The 19,955-nt window shown below is 52.3% G+C and overlaps 1 protein-coding gene across 3 annotated transcripts in view; it reads left to right on the forward strand.

The window, feature by feature from the left end:
* Window positions 1–18,647, forward strand: part of SOGA1 (suppressor of glucose, autophagy associated 1) — a 73,044-nt gene extending 54,397 nt beyond the window's left edge. Inside the window, exons 11-15 of one of the 3 annotated variants that reach the window (XM_033433676.2) lie at window positions 1,158–1,409; window positions 2,932–3,003; window positions 3,973–4,043; window positions 5,611–6,961; window positions 7,065–9,967. In XM_033433676.2, coding sequence (XP_033289567.1) covers window positions 1,158–1,409; window positions 2,932–3,003; window positions 3,973–4,043; window positions 5,611–6,961; window positions 7,065–7,124 — 1,806 coding nt within the window. In that variant the 3' untranslated portion in view covers window positions 7,125–9,967. Of the gene's footprint in view, window positions 1–1,157; window positions 1,410–2,931; window positions 3,004–3,972; window positions 4,044–5,610; window positions 6,962–7,064; window positions 9,968–10,456 lie in introns of those variants that run through there. The other 2 variants (XM_033433674.2, XM_033433675.2) reach the window with 2 other exon arrangements.
* Window positions 18,648–19,955: the final 1,308 nt, after the last annotated feature.

The raw sequence follows: 19,955 nt of genomic DNA on the forward strand, positions 1-19,955 counted from the left end.
TCCACCCGAACTGGGGAACTCCCCTCCCTACAACTCAGATGATCAAAGGAGCCTTAACCAGGAGTCCTGGATATTTGGTCTTTGCTGTGTGCCTGGAGGCAAGGTGCTGCCCCCCACTCTGGCCTGAGAAGTGAGGGGATGGGCTTCCTACCGCTCAGAAAGAATGCTCTCACCACCCCAACCCCTACCCCACGCCAGAACTCTGCGGGGCCCAGCTTCCTCCCTGCTGCCCCTGCTGCAGTCTGCCCTCCCAGGTATCACGGGCCCCTCAGAGGTGGGTACCCTGATTATCTTTGTTGGGCAAGTGACAAAGCAGGCACAGAGGAGTTAAGCTTCTTTCCCAAGGTCACCCAGCTAGTCAGTGGCAGACCTGACCCTCACTCCCCAAACCTCTGCCCTCCTGGCTCCTCATGACCGTGATCCCACCTTCTTCCCAGTTCTCAGACTTCTGGCTTCCTGGTGCCACCGTTCTCTCCTCCCAACCCTCCCTGCTGATCTCACAGCTCCCGCCCCACCTGCACCTTCCACAGTGTCCCCTGCTCCCACTGCCCCCCCCCCAACCCCAGGCGTTCCAGGTGTCCCTCCCGCCATGGGAACCTGACCACAGCTTGGGGGTGTGGGGTACATTGATTCTATAGATTGCACATTTCCCTCCTGCACCCCAAGATTTGGGCCAAGACAGCCATCACGCTCAGGTGATTCCTGCCCACATTCTTTATGTGACTGTGCATGTCCCCCACTAACCGTAAACCCTGGTAAACATGGGTAAGTGTTGATGAAATATCATGAGAAGCAATAACTAGGAGCCTCTGCCATTCTGTAGCTATGTGACCAGGGACAAATAACCTCTGTGAACCTCTTCCTCCTCTGTAAAGTATCGACAATGGTGGTTATCTTGCCGAGTTCTCTTGAGGGCATAGGTAATGCCTGAAAAGCCCTTAGCACAGAGCTTGGTGTGTAGAAGCTGTGCTACACAAGCCTTGACTGTGAGAAACGTTTAGTTCTAACTGAGGAGGTCAATGGAGGTTCCTGGGGGAGGGGTCCTCTGAGGAGAGCACCCTCCCCCTGCCCCCTGCTGGTGCCCGGGGAGGGACGAGGGAGGGCAGAGAGGAGGGTCCTCCTGGTGCCAGCCACCCAGGTTGCTCTTCTTTCCGCAGATGGAGCTGAAGGCTGGGAAGGGGGCTGGAGATCGGATAGGGCCCGACTGGAAGGCAGCCCTGCAGAGGGAACGGGAGGAACAGCAGCACCTCCTGGCTGAGTCCTACAGTGCAGTCATGGAGCTGACACGGCAGCTGCAGATCAGTGAGCATAACTGGGGCCAGGAGAAGCTGCAGCTGGTGGAGCGGCTTCAGGGTGAGAAGCAGCAGGTGGAGCAGCAGGTAAAGGAGCTGCAGAATCGCCTGAGCCAGGTGAGGTCTGTCCCAGCCCAAGATGGCTTAAGCCACAAGGGGGAAGTTGCCATAGGCACAGACCAGGGGGAAGACTCCTTCAGGTAGAGATGGATCTGTATGCTCAGAGACTGCAGTAGGGACCAGGTCTTCCTCTCTGCCAGTCTCACAGGCTTGCTTTCCTCTGTGTTTTATTCTGAAGCAAGCCGTTCTCAAATATGGCCTCTGTTAGTGTTGTATTCATATCCTCACAGCTTAGCAGTTTCAATGGAAAGAGAGTTTTCCTTTTCCACAGGGCTCTGATCTGCCAGGTTTCCCATGAAAATTAGAGTCCTCTGACCAAAAGGGGGAAATAGGAAAAACAATCATTGACCATTACAACCCCACTACAGTTAACATGCACCTATCTTATCAAGCTGCTATGCTCCACTGTGACTTTTTCCTTTGTTTATTTTTTATTGCAATTGTATAAGTCAGGACTTCATCTTTATATAAGACTCAAATATTACAAAAGCATACTCCAACCCACTCCCTCCCTTTCTTGCTGTTTAAATTTACATTCAGGGCTTCCCTGGTGGCACAGTGGTTGAGAATCTGCCTGCTAATGCAGGGGACACGGGTTCGAACCCTGGTCTGGGAAGATCCCACATGCCACGGAGCAACTAGGCCCGTGAGCCACAACTACTGAGCCTGTGCTCCACAACAAGAGAGGCCGCGATAGTGAGAGGCCCGCGCGCCGCGATGAAGAGTGGCCCCCACTTGCCACAACTAGAGAAAGCCCTCGCACAGAAATGAAGACCCAACACAGCCAAAAATAAATAAATAAATAAATAAAAGCCAAGCATTTGAAGCCCTTTTAAAAAACAAAGGGCGGGGGGGCTTCCCTGGTGGCGCAGTGGTTGAGAGTCCGCCTGCCGATGCAGGGGACACGGGTTCGTGCCCCGGTCCAGGAAGATCCCACATGACGCGGAGCAGGCCATGAGCCATGGCCACTGGGCCTGCGCGTCCGGAGCCTGTGCTCCGCAACGGGAGAGGCCACAACAGTGAGAGGCCGTGTACCGCAAAAAAAAAAAAAAAAAATTTACATTCAGAGATTTTTTGTAAATCATTAATTGAATCCTAATATACATATTATTTACACTTTGCCTCTTTCATAGAGAGCTGTTCCTGACAGAATGCAGAGGCCACTCTCATTCAGTTTAATTGCTGCTTAGCATACCTAGGTGGAGATACCACTTTGATGTCATTCAGCTGCTGATGTAGCTGTTACAGGCGTTGTGGCGTGAATTAACATGGTAATAACAACTATTACCGTGCTTGATATAATGACACTTATAAAGATGCCTGTAAGTGGTTGGTTTCATGATCATTTGTCAAACCCACTCCATTGATTCAGAGCTGCTGCCCACTGGGAAGGTGGCTCTGAGTCCATGATCTGGGTCATCTGGGCTGCAGAGTGGAGCCTGGGGAATGGCCCTGCACCGAATAGGGCCCTGCTCACCATCTTTGCCTGCACATGACTGTCTTCTTTACTCTTGCCCAGCTGCAGAAGGCTGCTGACCCTTGGGTCCTGAAGCACTCGGATCTGGAGAAGCAGGACAACAGCTGGAAAGAGGTGAGTGGGGTGGCAGGCGGCCCATGTGCTGTGCTCCTGGCTACACTGGAAAGTCTCTCACTTGTGGGGAATGTGACAAGGAGGATGCTAATCCTGTCCCACAGGTCACACACCCTCACCCCCTTGGGCTCCTCAATCCTGAGGTCTCTACTTCATGGTTCCAGCCTTGGGACCTGTCAAGAGCCCCCTGTTAGCTCCGTCCTTCCATGCCTGGGACAAAGCCTAGGTGTTTCTCTGTGTTTCAGTTGTGGCTTTCTCAAAAGCAGAGCCTCCAAAGAGCTGTGTGATCCTGGGCAAGTCACTCTCCCTCTCTGGGCCCCAGTTGCCTCATTGGTAAAATGAGAATCACTTTCTCTGCCTTAGCCCAGCCCTGGTTGTGGAGATCAATCAGTGAAGTTTGCTTCTAAGCCTCAGGTGCACTGTCCATATAGCCACACACTGAGGAACCAAAGAGTGAACATATGGGCCCTTGCTCATGATAGCCTGAGGAAGCAATAAAAGCCAATTCTGGGGAACTGAAGCAGGAGAGGATTTCATTAGGGGCTCAAAAGGGCTGGTGATGCAGGGTCAGAAAACTGGTGCAGGTCTCTGAACCAGGGTGGGGCAAACCCCAAGCAGGACCTCAGGTCACTGCTTTCACCTTCAGCTGAGCAGCGACTACTGGGTGCTTTGTTGCTGCCACTACATTCAGAATACGTTCTAAATAGAGTCTCTTTCCTTGGGTTCCCTCTTGGACCGCTGATTGGCCATGCCTGCATCACATACCTATGTGTGTGTGGAGAGGGGGTAGGTGCACTGTAGCCAGAAACTGACCAATGGGCATTCTAGATCAGTGCTGACATCACTCCTGCTCTACAAGAGGAGACTCGTGCGTGGGGCTCGGGGCCAGCTCCCACCCAGACCCCCTGTTACCTTCCCTCTGTGTGCTAGTGGCCAGACTGACCCTTTCCTGTCTCTCTTCTATGGCAGACACACAGTGAGAAGATCCACAACAAGGAGGCTGTTTCCGAAGCTGAGCTTGGGGGAACCGGCTTAAAGAGGTGCTAGCAGCCCCTCCCCATGCTCCACTCTGTAGCCCCTCCCCCTGCTCTGCGCCCAGCCCCACCCTGCAGGCGGCCCTGCCCCTTTGCCTCTCTTCTCTTCCTCTGCCCTGCGCACCCACCACTGCACCTCAGCTGAATTGGGAGAACACTGGGATATGGTTTCTAAAGATTTTTTTTTTTTTGATATGGACCATTTTTTTAGTCTTTATTGAATTTGTTACAATAGTGCTTTTTGTTACAATAGTGTTACAATAGTGCTTCTGTTTTATGTTTTGGTTTTTTGGCCCGGAGGCATGTGGGATCTTAGCTCCTCCACCGGGGATTGAACCCACACCCCCTGCATTGGAGGGTGACGTCTTAACCCCTGGACCGCCAGGGAAGTCCCCTGGGATCTGGTTTTTATGGACCCCAAGCCACTTAGGAGCTGGGAAAGTTTGGGTGATGGAAACTGTAGCCTGTGCTTTTTTTGATTCTGGGCGTGGAAAACTGGGGCCCTGGAATATCCTAGCTGGGAAAGAAACTGTTTAGCTCCTCTTGGGGTTCTTCCTGTCTCTGGAGTTGGGAGAGTCCAGGTGGACATCTATTCCTGGGACTAGTGAGCAGCATCCTCTGGGCCCAGCCCTGTGCTATAGCCAGGAAAACCCCTAGGGCTATCAGGACCGTGTCTCCACCATTAGGAAACCATTATGAAAAGATTCAGGGTAACAGAACCTCCCAGGGGCCGGGCCCCAGGATAGGAGGGTGGCTCTGGAGTGGTAGTGTGGGATTTGAATTCCAGCACTGTCATTTCTAGCTCTGTGCCCTTGGGCTAGGCTTCCCATTTCTACCTACTGGGATAACAGGAATTGCCCCCTCGAGCTGTCGGAGGACTGAATGGTCTGACGTGTGCAATGTTGTCACGTAGGCCTGGCACTGACAGTCATCAGGCAGTGCACGTGCCAGGTCTGGGCTGGAGATTAAATGGCGTCCTAGATTGGGTTCCCTCAAAAGTAAACGTTGAGGCAAGGATTTAAGTGCAAATGGTATATTTGGGAGGGGATTCCAGGAAAAGCCTGGAAGTGAGACAGGGTAGGGAAGGCACCATAAAGGAGGTATTATCAACCAGGATACACGTGGGCAACTGGGTCAGCTTCACAGCATCTCTGGGAGCCAGAGCTGAACATTAGTTCTCCCACCTGGGGCACAGGGAGGCGGGTACCAAGCCACCAAACCCCACTCATTGTTTGTTGAGGGCTGTGTCTAGGGCCATAAACTATGTGAATGTCTAGCTTCCTGTGGGTGGAGGCCAAGTGTGCTCCTGCAGACAGAAAAAAGCCCTCCAGTGGAGAACGGCAGGTGCTCAGAGATGCAGTGCTGCGTGTGTAGGTGTGAGTGTGGAGGGGATGAGGGGCAGGGCACCTACAGCGTCTTCCACAAGAGGTGAGCAGGACCGTCATGGTCCGTCTCCCCACTGCCCCACCGCCCCCTGCCTGCGAAGTGCACGGACCAGGGAGGAAGACCAGAGTACCTGCTCCGCGTGAGGCATCTTCCACTAACTCTGCCCTTTCTCCTCTGCGCTTCCCAGGACCAAATCTGTTTCCTCCATGTCAGAGTTTGAAAGTCTGCTGGACTGTTCCCCGTACCTCGCAGGGGAAGCCGCCCGGGGCAAGAAGCTGCCCAACAGCCCTGCCTTTGCTTTTGTGGGCCCCCAGCCAGTGGACCCGGAGAAGGCTGCCCCGGAACAGCCAGGGCTCTCTCCACGTGACTGCAACCGCCTGGGTGCCCTGGGCTGCCAGGAGCCGGCAGGGAGGCAGATGCAGCGCAGCTACACGGCTCCCGACAAGACGGGCATCCGCGTCTACTACAGCCCCCCGGTGGCCCGGCGCCTGGGCGTCCCCGTGGTCCATGACAGGGAGGGCAAGATCATCATCGAGCCCGGCTTCCTCTTCACCACAGCCAAGCCCAAAGAGTCCGCCGAGGAGGACGGGCTGGCGGAAAGCTCCTACAGCCGCTGGCTCTGCAACTTCTCCCGGCAGCGCCTGGACGGGGGCTCCGGGGGCGGCCCCTCGGCGGCCGGGCCCGGCTTCCCAGCGGCCCTGCATGACTTTGAGATGTCGGGCAACATGAGCGACGACATGAAGGAGATCACCAACTGCGTGCGCCAGGCCATGCGCTCGGGCTCGCTGGAGCGGAAGGTGAAGAGCACGTCCAGCCAGACGGTGGGCCTGGCCAGCGTGGGCACGCAGACAATCCGCACGGTCAGCGTGGGCCTGCAGACCGACCCGCCCCGCAGCAGCCTGCACGGCAAGAGCTGGTCACCCCGCAGCTCCTCGCTGGTGTCCGTGCGCAGCAAGCAGATCTCCTCCTCCCTGGACAAAGTGCACTCGCGCATCGAGCGGCCGTGCTGCTCGCCCAAGTATGGCTCGCCCAAGCTCCAGAGGCGGTCCGTGTCCAAGCTGGACGGGGCCAAGGACCGCAGCCTGTGGAACCTGCACCAGGGCAAGCAGAACGGCTCGGCCTGGGCCCGCTCCACCACCACGCGGGACAGCCCCGTGCTGAGGAACATCAACGATGGGCTGTCCAGCCTATTCAGCGTGGTGGAACACTCGGGGAGCACCGAGTCCGTCTGGAAACTGGGTGTGTCCGAGGCCCGGGCCAAGCCCGAGCCTCCCAAATATGGCATCGTGCAGGAGTTCTTCCGCAACGTGTGTGGCCGGGCGCCAAGCCCCACGTCCGTACCCGGGGAGGAGGGCGCCAAGAAGCTGGAGCCCATCTCCCCCGCCAGCTACCACCAGCCGGAGGGCATGGCCAGGATTCTGAACAAGAAGGCGGCCAAGTCAGGCGGCAGCGAGGAGGCCAGGCTTTCCATGCTCCCCCAAATGGGGAAGGATGGGGTCCCTCGTGATGGAGATGGAGCCACGGTCCTTCCCAATGAGGTAGGTGGGTGGGGTCTGCCCTTTTTCTTGGGAGGTGAGATTGGCTTATAAGGTCCCACTCTTGGTTTTCAAACTCAGGCATGTGGTTTGTGTATTTCAAAAGGTCCTTGTGCTGCTCTGGGATGGGGGTTGGAAGGCCCCAGACCTGGAACAGCAGACCTGATGGACACACAGTCTGAATACAAGAGACTGGTGAGCATGGTGACATACCCACCTGCTTTGCCACCACACCCCAGACGTTGCCAGCATCCCCTCCAGGGAAGAGGCATTGCCGCTCACTGCCCTCCTGCTACCCAGTGGTGTGCGGGAGCCAGCTCCTTTGGTTCATGAGAGCCAATCGTGTACATCTCTGTGTTTAGTGATGTCACCTTAGTACCTTGCGATCGGCCACCAGGGGAGGATTTACTCCTTGAAAATTAGAAATGCTGCATGGGAGGATTTACTCTGTGAAAATTGGAAATGCTGCAAATCAGGGCTTCTCCTCTTACTCCTGGGAAACTAGTCATTAAACATGTACCAGCACACCACTGCCCTCACCAAGACTGTATCCCTAAGTGCTTCCATTTTCTCTGGGACTGTTTTGCTGCTCACCCCACTCCTGATACCAATTTCAGATTTAGTTAGGGATCATGTGCATGTTAGTAAAACGACGCATGTAAGTTAGCTTTGCAGAAAGGGAAATTGCAGAGGATCTCACGGAACCCAAGGGCAGGGACCCAAAGGCCCCAGTGGCTGCTCTGTCTCCCTCTCCTCTCTCCTGAGCTTCATTTTCTCTGATGTCCTCTTCCTCCCTCTGTCTCTGTTATATTTGAATATGGTCCAGGTGGGCTCTGCCTACTCTGCTTTTGTAACATCTTCCAGTTCCAGCACCTGAGGGAGACTGACTCAAATCCCTCTGTCCCCATTCCACATTTCAGGAAGAAACTGACTTGTGTAACTTGAGTCCAGTGTAACCCCTTGGTCCAGTCAGCTGTGGTCAGGGGTGGTATCATGGTCTGCAGTGCACGGAGTGAAGGAGGGTTGTAGGTGGGGGCACAGAGAGGTGGCATGGGGTGGGATTGACCCATGTGATTTGTACATATTGTATGTTTAGCTGGTTTCTAGTTTTTCCCTATTACACGTAATGCTGTGGTGAACATCTTGACACAAAAGCGTTTTTCCGTATTGCAGATTATTTCCTTACGTTTGAGTTGCAGAAATGGGATTCCAGAATAAAAGACTGTAAATTGTTAAAGGTATTTGATAAATGTTGCTAAATTGTCTTTCCAAAGACTTTGTTTAATTTCTAGAACCCCCAGGAGTGTATGGTGAGTGCCTTACCTCCCTATACTCTCTGGCTGCATTTAAAAAAAAAAAAAAACCTTTTAAATATTCATTCCTCTTTTTTTAACTTAAGAAAACCCTTTGTGAGGTTAATATACATACTGAGCATATTGTAAGAATATGGCTTATTGAATTCTCACAAACTGAACACACCCATTGTATTAGAGTTCTCCAGAGAAACAAAACCAATAGGCTTTGTGGTTATGTGTGTGTGTGTGTGTGTGTGTGTGTGTGTGTGTGTGTGTGTGTGCACGTGTAGAGAGAGAGAGAGAGAGGAGAGAGAGAGAGAGAGAGAGAGGAGAGAGAGAGGAGAGAGAGAGAGAGAGAGAGAGAGAGATTTATTATATTGCAAGCTGAAGACCCAGGAAAGCCAATGGTTTAGTTCCTAAGTCCAAAAGTCTGAGAACCAGAAGAGCCAATGGTATAGCTCCAGTGCAGCATATGTAGCTGATATAGTTCCGATCTAAAGGTCATCAGGAAGGAAGAATTCTTTCTTACTCAAGGGGAGTCAGCCTTTGTGGTCTTTCAGTACATTGACTGATTGGATGAGGCCCACCCGCATTAGAGAGAACCATCTGCTTTACTCAATCTACTGGTTTAAATGTTACTGTCTTCCAAAAGCATCCTTGCAGAGGCACCCAGGATAATATTTGACCAAATATCTGGACCTGTGGCCCAGTCAAGCTGACACGTGAAATTAATCATGACACCCACATAACCACACCTACATAAAGAAACAGAGGTACAAAGCTGGCCGTACTTTGAATGTTGGTTTCACAGTTGATCCAGATGTTTTTCAGTATGTAAAATGTGCTTATTACCTGTTGACCCAGTAGTTCTCCTAGGAACGTAGCCTATGGAAATATTCACAGAGGTGGATACGTGTGTAAAGAAGTGTATTGCATTATTAATAAAAATTGCTAAGATTTATTGAATACTTAATAGGCGCTATCAAATGCTTCACATATACCTTATGTGACCCTCACAGCAACTTTGACAAAGGTATCACATCCCTCATCTTAGAGCAGGAAAAGTCAAGGCTCAAAGAGCTTAAATAACTTATCCAAGTTCACACAGCTGGTAGACAGTTGGGCTGGGATTTGAACCAAGCAACTGAGTTTTACAGCAGCACTTTTTTTTTTCGAAGTATAGTTGCTGTACAATGTTATATAAGTTACAAGTGTGTAATATAGTGATTCGTAATTTTTAAAGGATATAGCCCATTTATGGTTACTATAAAGTATTGGCTATATTCCCTGTGCTGTAAAACATGTCCTTGTACAATAGCTTACTTTATACCTGATAGTTTGTACCTCTTAATCCCCTACCTCTATACTGCCCCTCCCCCCTTCCCTCTCACCGCTGGTAACCACTAGTTTGTTCTCTGTATACGTGGGTCTGCTGCTTTTTTGTCACATTCACGAGTTTGCTGTGATTTTTAGATTCCACGCACAAACGATATCCTGCAGGATGTGTCTGTCTCTGTCCGACTTACTTCACCCAGCGTAATGCCCTCCAGGTCCATCCATGTTACTGCAAATGGCAAAATCTCATTCTTTTTTTATAGCTGAGTAGTATTCTATTGTAGATATACACCACATCTTCTTTATCCATTCATCTGTTGATGGACACTTAGGTTTTGGCAATTGTAAATAATGTGCACAGCACTTTTAACCATTATCCTGTGTGTTGGTAACAGTAAAAAAAAAAATTAGAAACTACCTAATATCCACATAAAAAATGCATTGGATAAATAAGTCAAGCTACTTCCATGCAGTGGAATAGTATGTGGCCGTTAAAAAGAAGGAGATCTGGACATACATGACAAAAAAGTGTTCATGTTTTGCAATTACAAAATAAGCTGTAGGGGGGTTGAAATCATTTGGGTAAATGCATGTGTGTGCAATGTTTTGAGAATTTATCTTTCATGGACAATGTCTACTTTCTTCTCTGTATGCTCCAGAATTTATTACCTTCTGGAAGGTTCTTTATGAGCATTCATTACTGTTCTAATGGGAGAAAATAATTTTTAAAAATTGGTCCAGAGAGGGGCTATAGCCCCTGGGAACTGGTCCCTGGGCACAGCTGAGTCCAGATTCCTTGCCTGGCCACCCAGTCCCTGGGTGGGCAGTGCCTCCTGGCTCCTCCCGACTTCTTCCTCCCTCCTCCCAGGATGCCGTGTGTGACTGTAGCACCCAGTCTCTCGCCTCCTGCTTCGCCCGGCCATCCCGCTCTGCCGTCCGCCACTCTCCTTCCAAGTGCAGGCTGCACCCTTCGGAGTGCGCCTGGGGTGGGGAGGAGAGGGCCGCCCCTCCCAGTGAGTGACAGAGCAGCCGAGCTCCCCACCTCAACCAGCCCAGTCCCTGGACAGCCAAAGGGAACCCGCGGAGAGGAGACGAGGTGAGGGGCCCGCGCCCCCTGCATCTCTCGCCCAGGAGGGACAGCAGCTGCACCACCGCCGCAGAAGAGCTTTCCCATCCAGGTAAAGCGGGGCCTCCTGCTGACTGCTGGGTGGCGATCTCTGACTTCCCAGGGGAAGGCAGCGAGTGGGAGAAAGACCAAAGCTGGGCTTCAGAAGCAGCTCCAGAAAGATCCCTTGGGAGCTGATCCGTTGGGAGCTGATCCCTGGGTCATAAGGGAGAGCCTTGCCTGGTTCTAGCCACACCCACTTCTCAGAAGAGCCAAGGAAAGGATACACTTCCGGCCATGCCCCTCAGGGAAAAGGGCTCACAGAGACATTCCCTGCCAACCACATCCCTCTTCACGGGGAGGAAACACCAATGAGAAGAACAGGCTTTGCTCTAGGGCTCAACCTCGGGTTCTTGGTGGAGCTGAAATGGGCATCACGCCGTCCATTTCTTCCCTCCACCGCCTCCTCCTCCCAGCCCTGCTGCTCTGGATTGCTATGGCTCTAGGGGATATGAGAGGGCGGTAACCAGGGTCAAGTATCTGCTTGGAATCCTGGAGCCCTGGATCTCCCTGCCCGTAGCTTGGGTGCAGCAAGGACTAGAAGACGAGGGGCTCAGGGCTGGAGAGCCACTGGAACTGCCTTTCTTGCCAAGGTGACTTGGGGGGCCCCAACCTTCCCAGGAGACTCCTTGAGGACAGAAATAGGTAAAGTCCATCTCAAGACCTGGTGCACAGATAAATAAATGCCTAATTGCCCACTGCCTTGATCGCTGGGGTCTCTTTCCCTGGCACCCTGGAGGGGCACCGCATCTCCACTGTGATTACATCCTGCAGCTGGTGGAGGGCAAAGACGTTCCCAGTAAGAGACTCCCAGATGGCCAGGTCAGGCCAAGGAGCATTCCGAGAGGCCAGTGCCCCAGGACATGGCAATAGACTGGGGCCTGGAAACATATTTCTTGCCTCGGGTGTTTATTTGAATTTTTCTTACTATAAATATTTAAGGTGGTTTTACTTTATTTTAATAATTTAACTTACCCCAAAGCCCCTAAGGTAATTTATTGGAGGTTGATACATGTACTCTCGCCACCGGGACAATGCAAGGCTTTAACACGAATGACAGGCGCAGGGTCCCCTGTGTGGATGAGGCAACTCAGCAGCCGAGCTCTGGTCTCCAGGTCAGCTTTGGAGGGCCCCACAGCGAAGCTGGAGCCCTGCAGCCTGCTCCCCCAAAACTGCTGACCCTTTGGCCTCAGAGCACCCCTTTACACTCAACACCTGGTACTTGCCCAGCCCCCAGACGTGAGTCTGTACATGCTCACAGCCAGGGTGGAGGGCTGGACCGCTTCCCAAACATTTTCCATTTTTTCTCATCTTCCTCCCTCCCTCTGAAACCTTTTTTGTTTCGATGAGTCAAACACGGATGTCTAAGGCTTTATCAAGAGCATGGAGATCTCTCCAAGTTCCCCAAGTGAGAACTCACAGGAAAACAGGACTGAACTTCAAGAATGTCGTTTATTGCAGCTTTGCACATCGATCTGAGAGTGTCTGCCAGCCTGCCTCAGTTCTCACCAGCCTGCCAGCTTTTTCACCAGCCTCTCTCCTTAGCCTTATGGGCTCTCCCGGCTCGCCTCCCAGCCCCAGCTCCACTGCCCGCCCTTCCCCATGTCCCATGTGAGCTGCCTGAGCCATCGGATGGATTGCACCGTGGCTCACTGCAGTGTGGTGATGGGGGAGGGATACTCAGATGGCCTCCCCCTTGGTGCCAGTGAACCTGTTTTGTTTACACACATCTGCCTGTAACGGGCTGGGGGCTCAGAGTGGAAACACCAGGATAGAGTGGCTTATCTGTGAATTTGCCATTAGGAAGACAAAAAGCCAGCAGCGTGGCCAATTTGCCCCCAGGACTCAGGAGATGCCTCTGCGCTCCCACCTACCAGCTGCCGGTCTTGCCCTTTCTGGGGCACCTGGACCAGTTACCCAAATTCCTTCATCGCCATTCCCTATCGGTAGAACTTGGGGTTACGTTGGTGCAAGCAGCCACTTCCTCATGCCATAGTGACCTGTGTGGGCAGAGCAGGCAGGCTGATGGAGCCATGGGCCAATCCCCTCTAGGAAGACACTGCTCCCACCCAAGAGGTCAGGGGGCCCCTCCGAGGTTATCTCCAAGTGAGGGGATTCACACAAGGCCACAAGCCACCAGAGGCCTCTGGCATTTCCCAGAGCTGCAGAGGGCCAGGGAGGCTGTGCTTCTAGCCTTGGGGAGAAATCCTCGTGAGACCTGAACCCTGCGGACCGCTCAGCCTTACCGTCGTTCTCATCCAAGATTGTCCTTGCGTTCTCATTGTCTTAGAGCATGGCCACCCAGACCTCAGCCAGTGTCCGAGACCCCAGAGCTTGGTTTTCAATAAAGTCCCAGTTTCTGCTTCCTGCATGCCACTGTGCAAGGTCACTCATCACTGTTCCTACAGAAGCCTCTGGACGAGGGGCTTGATGGGGTTGAAAATGTTACGTGTAAATATTGGTTTGGTTTGATTTTTAGCATTTTAATTAGTAACGGTTGTGTTTTCTTTTTTGGGGTGGGGGGTTGGTTTGTAAAAACTCTCTACTCTTTTGGAATGTAATTTCTAAGTTTGTTTCTTCAAATGCCTTTTTAAGTCTTGGTAACATTCCCAAAGCAGAAAACTGCCTGGCGCTCTGTGGGGACTCCCCTGGAGCATTGGGTCCCAGGAAGGAACACTGCCCTTTCCCCCTTTCTTCCCCTTCCTGCTGCCCCTTACCTTTTCACTCCTAGCAGCTTCTTCTTCCTTCCCTTCCTCCTCCTCCTCTATCCTTCTTTTTCCTTTCCCCATCTCTATTCTCTGCAGCCAAAGTCCCAAGGAACCCTGGGGTCCCAGTTCCCTACAGACCCCTGGGTTTGGATCCATTGTGTTGGCACCAGTTGGTTGAGGGGAAATGGGAGACCAGTTGGCATGGTTGACCCCAGACTGGACGATCTTGTGTTTCTTATGTCTGACCTCTTCCCAGAGCCAAATTAAACCCTCCTGGGGGCAATGATGTCCGTATTTGAAATGAATGTCAAACCACTTTGGCACATCAGTGGTCCCTAGATCCTGCATGCACAAAGCATCAGTATCCAAGTCCCCGTCACCCTGGCAGCCCTTCCCCCCACTCTCCCCCCCACCCCCCGCTAATTCTTTCCCCACCAAAGGCTGACCAATTGTAAAAACTCCTCCAAGAGGTCTTGCTCAAAATGGCCCCTCCCCTTGGTCCCCCCCAGGGACGCTCCTCTACCAGCTGCTCTCCCAGGTGACAAAGTTGAGGACCCAAGACTTGACCCTCTTATACCCTAATTGCCACATGGCTCCCTCGTGCCTGCCCCCATGCACCTTTCATGGTTTCATCACCCGGTCTGTTCTCCTCTTGCCCATCCAACTGCCAGGCCCTTCCTCCCTCTCCTCTCCCATCTAGAATGTCCTCCCCACCCCAGCTTTGCCAGCCTTCCAGCCCCACCAGCATCACCTTCCCCCGACCCCGTACACCCCCCCTAGAGCACATTGCTATTTAGAAATTGCTTCCCCATGCCACATCTCCTTCAGAGTTCTAAGGGCCAACTCTGGGAGGCAACCTTGGTAGGATAGGGGTTAGTGCTCCCATTTTACAGATGACAAAACTGAAGTGCAGGTCTCATCCCTGAGTCACCTAACTGGGAAGTCATCAAGTTTAGACTAGAACTTGGGTCCACTGGATCCCCCAGCCCAACACTGTCCTGCTTGCTGTGTCAACCCACTGCCCCACTGGAGGCCTTGTGTGGGTATAGGACACCGAGAATATGCCACTGCCCAACCCAGACATAAAACCAGTCCACTCTGAATCACTGGACCCGTGTGTCCCAGAGGGTGGTGTGGGGACCCCCTGCATCAGAATCCTCTTAGGCATGTCCAAAATGCAGCTTCCTGGGACCCGCCTCAGCCTCTGGGCCAGGAATCTGCGTATCTAACGAATTCCCAGGGAGATCCTGAGTACCAGTGGCCACACCATTGATGTTCACAGCCCTGACCGTTAGGCCATCTTTTTTTAACCAGATAACCATGATGTTATATCTTAAAAAGAGCACTGAGCTGGTAATTAGGGGGCCTGGTCCTCAAGCCAGCTCTGATTTGGGTTAATTATGCTGAGAATTTCCAAAAAGCACTGGAGGCAATTTACAGTCTTAGTCATAAGGATCAGTAAGACAACAGAAAAAAAGAAAGTCAGGAACTTTCTTGGCGGTTCAGTGGTTAAGACTCTGTGCTTCCACGGAAGAGGTTACGGGTTCGATCCCTGGTAGGGGAACTAAGATCCCGAATGCCTCACGGCGCAGCCAAAAAAAAAAAAGTACAAAGAAAGTCAAAAAGCAAGAGGAATGATCATTCCCCAAATCTATCTGACATGATTCCCATAATCCTGCAATTAAATTTTACTCTTGAGTTTCCTGGCAGCCACAGTAAAAAGGGAAGCACATCACGGTAAAAAGGGAAGCATGTCATCATCCAGTCATGGGATGTAACCATAGTTGCCCCAGGAGACAAACTCTTCTGCTGCTAATTTCAAGCATGTGTCCTTCCTTCAAAGTCCACTAAGCCGGTTGCAGTGTGAACCTAAGATGCAAGGATGGTTTCTATTTTTAAAATAATAATAAACGGCCACCAACTTGAATGGCCTTGGCCCCGGAGCATGTGGCTAGTCTGTACCTCAGTTCTTCCAGCTGCAAAGTGGGAGAATGTCCTTGCATGGCTGTGCTGAGGACCAAATACAGTACTGTGCCTGGGAATCTGCCTGGGAAAACATAAGGTTCTACACCCATGGGAAGTGGTCCGATCACACTCATTGTCCCCACACCAGCCTCCTGGTGCCCTGGCCCTAGGGGTGATACACCCCTCACTAGTCTTAGTGAATAGAAAGAAAAATAAACTGGACCTACCCCCTCACTTTTTTTAAAATTGTGGCAAAACATACATAAGACATAGCCATTTTTAAGTGGCTTTAAATACGTTCACAATGTTGTGTTGATACAACCATTACCACTCTCCACTTCCAGAACTTTTTATCATCCCCAGCTGAAACTCTATACCCACTAAACAATAACGCCCCATCCCTCTCCCCCAGCCCCTGTAACCTCTGTTCTACTTTCTGTGTCTATGAATTTGCCTAGTCTAAGCACCTCATATAAGTGGAATCATACATACAGTGTTTGTTTTTGTGTCGAACCCCCTCACTTTTTTGGATGAGGAATCAGGCCCAGAGAAGGGACAGAGTGTCTCACCCAAGGTCAGACAGCAGGTTAAAGGCAGAATCAGGACCAGAACCCAGGCTTCCTGACTCCCATCAGGTTCTGCATCCCCAGTGGTGAGACACCCCCCACCTACCATTCCGTGGTCTTGGTTGAACCCCTTCCTCTCTCTGGGCTGTATGTTCGCTCCCCACTGCCCACCCATCCTCTCTTTTAATATCTTCCTCCGAAGCTTCCCCTCATCCTGCCTCCTCTTCTCCAGCCGATTCCCACCAGCAGACTGAGTGGCCCTGACCCATGGCCAGGTTTTCCTCTTCTGAGCCTCAGGCTTCCTTGTAGCACCCATGCCTCAGCCCTCCCAGAACGGCCTCCCCGGCTCCACTCGTCTCCCGTGGATTTCCCTGTAACCTCAGCAACTCCCTCCCTGCGCCCTCAGCCTCACATTCCCATCCTCCCATGTCTGTGGTCTCCCAACTCCGGAGGTTTGCTTTCAGATCTGGTTGTATTCCCTGGGTTCTGTTTTATTTTGTGTTTCCTCACACCAAAGGGGGAACCTTTCCCCAATGCCTCAGGCTGGGCTTGGCCTCAGTGACTACCACCCCCAAGCCCAGAAAGACATCCCCCCATCCCACCCTTGAGCCCCATTTTCTTCTGTCCACAGCCTCCCGGCAAGACCCCAGCACTCTCCACTGGGAATTGGGGGGGAACTTGGATCCCCCATTTTGGCCTCCTCTGTCCTGCCCTGTCCCACATGGCCTTGTTTGGAAAGTAGGTACAGCCTAGCTTGGGTTCTTCTCTCCCTGGCCATCCGTCCATCTGTCTGTCCATTTGACATCCCCCATACTCTCCACTCTCCCCTGGGCCTCACAGCCTCTGGGACAGCTTGCCCTTGGCAGAACCTGTAGCCCACCCTGGCACTACCCCTTACCCCTCCCAATAGTGTTTGCGGTTTGCAAAGTCCACAGACCCAAGAACGGAAGGGGACTGGTGACATGATGCTGGGCCTGAGTCGCCTGCCCAGGGCTCTTCCCCGCCCCTCCTGCACTCTTCTTGGACCCTACCTTGTGTATCCCATCAGCCCTACTCCACTCCCTTCCTGCCCTTCACCAGCCCCCTGGACCCCAGGGTCTAAGGAAAGGAGCTTTGGTTTCCCCTAAGCATCCTTGAAGGGCCGAAGTCGTCAGGGCCTGGCCACCTTGTCACTCTCCATTCTGATACCACTCAAACTGCTCCCATGAAAAGGAACCTCAGCCAGGAGTCTGGAGACCTGGCCCAGGAGATGTCTTAACTTCTCTGTGTTTGTCTGGTGGTATGATTTTATGATAAGCACGAGGATGGTCCTTAGGGCCCCAGAGCACCCCTCATGTTTTGGAGTCCTGCATCAGCATCCTCTCTCCACTGGGCCCTGGTATCCTGGCTCCTCTCTCAGCTCCGCCGCTGATCTCTGTGCCTTAGTTTACTTCTCCGCACAGGGGGCTCACCACAAGTCTGTGCCCAGCAGCTTCCCAGATATATTGGTGCCTCTAAGGCAGGGCCTTGCCAGCTGTGGCCCAGCTCCCGGGCACTGTCTTGGGGCACCAGGTTGCTGAGGATGTTGCCTGGAGGTTCTCAAAGAAGCGGGAGCAACACCTGGGCACTTGATAGACATGCAAAGTATTGGGCCCACTCAAGACCTATGGAACAGAACCTTGGGTGGGGGCGGGGGTGGCCAGCAAGCTGGGGGGGTTTAACAAGCCCTCCAGGTGATTCTGATATACACAGGAGTTTGCCACCTGCTGACCTAGACCAGCAAATAGTGTGGCCTGGTGAGGGACTGAGGCTGGCCCTGACCAGGAACAGGAAACACCAACCTCATCTGGACTCCTGAGAGATTGCGAACCCTCCCTGCCCCTACCCAAAGCAAAACAAAACTATGTTCTCCTCTTCCTGGAAACTGGAGGGCTGGCAGAAGGCATACGTTTTTCCTTTCCCTGCCCCTGGCTTGGTTCCAGTCCTACCCACTTCTCCTACTTGTCTGGGTTTTACAAGAGATTGTGTAGGGTTGTGCCAGCTGGGCAGCAGGTGGGCGTCCTGGGGTGGGGGGGCGGGAGACAAAAGACCGTGAGACCGTTTATCCCTTGGAAACCTCACCATAGGCTTATGGCTTCTCTTCAAATGGAAAGAAACAACTCCTCAAAGGAAGACTCCTAAATCCCCAGCCAGCTCCTTCTCCTCTCACCTCTCACCTCTAGGGACACCTTGTAGACAAGGCCAAAAAGCAGCTCCAACCCCCAGCGGCTGGGGAAGAGAGCCAGAAGCTGTCCCTCCTCCTCCTCCTGGCCTCCCTCCCCAAACCCCACCAATACTGTGAAGCCCCCTTTCTGACCATCCTGGTTTCCTGGTGTGGACCCTGCAGCTGTGGGCCCTAAGGGTTCCCCAGGGAAAGGCCTTTGGGAGGGAAGGGACTAAGGGCATCCTTGGGCCAAACTGTCCACCTCTCCTGTCCGCTGTTTCTCCTCCCCACTCCTGTCTTCAGAAGGCTCTTTCCCAGGATGGATTGGGTGCTAGGACAACCATGGTCCAATCCGCCAGCTCTCCTTGCCCCCGTGTCTTATTTCAGACATGAGAATAACTGTACAGTGTAAACTTACAAAGCGTTTTTAATGGTTGTAGATTGGAAATAAAGTATGTCATATGAACAGTTTCCATGGACTTGGCCTCTTCTCTGATTTCTCATTTTGGGTGGGTGGGGTGCTCAGCAGATTTAAAACTTGACTCTACCCCACACCCAGCTGCCTGGGAAGGAAGGAGCCCTGGGAATGCCACAGCCAGCTGGCTGGTTTGGGGGTCACTTGGGAGGAGCCACCAGGGGTTCCCGGCTACTGACTGCTGACACCTCAGAGTCTCCCATGAAGGGTGGTATGACCACTGAGAAATAAATGCAGAGTCATCAAAAATGGAATTGAGGGAATTCCCTGGAGCTCCATTGGTTAGGACTCCGCACATCCACTGCAGGGGGCATGGGTTTGAATCCCTGGTCAGGGAACTAGGATCCTGCAAACCTCACAGTGTGGCCAAAAAAAAAAGGAATTGAAACTTTCTACAAAAGACTTTCAAAAATTTATCATAAAAAAGGACATGGATTAATTATCTATTACAGTAGAATTAATTATCCCCAAACGTTTATTATATCACAGATGCTGTGGGTCAGGAATTCGGGAGCTGAGTAGTTCTGACTCAGGGTCTCCTGAGGGTGCAGTCAAGTGTCAATCAGGCTGCAATCATGTGAAGGCGTGATTGGGGCTGGAAGATCCACAAGGTGGCTCACTCATGCCTGGCAAGTCAGTGTTGGCAAGAGACCTCAGTTCCTCCCCAGGTGGCCCTCTCCATATGGCTGCTTGAGCATCCTCACAACATGGCAGCTGGCTTCCCCCAGAGCAAGTGATATATGGAAAAAGAGGGTAGAAGCTACAATGTCTTTTATGACCAAGCCTTGAAAATCATACACTGTCATTTCTGCAGTATCTTATTGCTTATACAGATTAGCCCTATTCCTTGTGGGAGAGGATTATACAAGGGTATGAAGACCAGGAAGTGGGGAACATTAGGGGCCATCTTGGAAGCCAGCAACCACATGAAAATTATACAGATCTCTTCTTTTTTGAGGGCCTAACAATAGCCAGGCCTGTGCTAGACACTGAGGATAACAATATATGGACCTGAAAAACAGGAAAGCAAATGTCAATGGCCAGGGGGAGCCCAGGGTGCTCAGGGAGCTGGGAGGAATCAGCAAAGGCTGCAGAGGGACATCTGAACTGATACCTAAGCTTGAGAGGACCAGATGAAGGAGATGGTGGTGTGTCGTAGGCAGGAGACGGAAAGGACATGTCCCAGGTGGAGGGAACGGCATGTGTGAAAGCCTAGGAGAAAGAAGAGCAGAACTGGGGAACGGAAAGAAGTCACTGGCGTGATGAAAGAGGCTGGGTCAGATCACAGAGGGCCTTAGGAGGGAAG

Source organism: Orcinus orca, chromosome 16 (assembly GCF_937001465.1).
Source record: "Orcinus orca chromosome 16, mOrcOrc1.1, whole genome shotgun sequence".
Classification (NCBI taxonomy): domain Eukaryota; kingdom Metazoa; phylum Chordata; class Mammalia; order Artiodactyla; family Delphinidae; genus Orcinus; species Orcinus orca.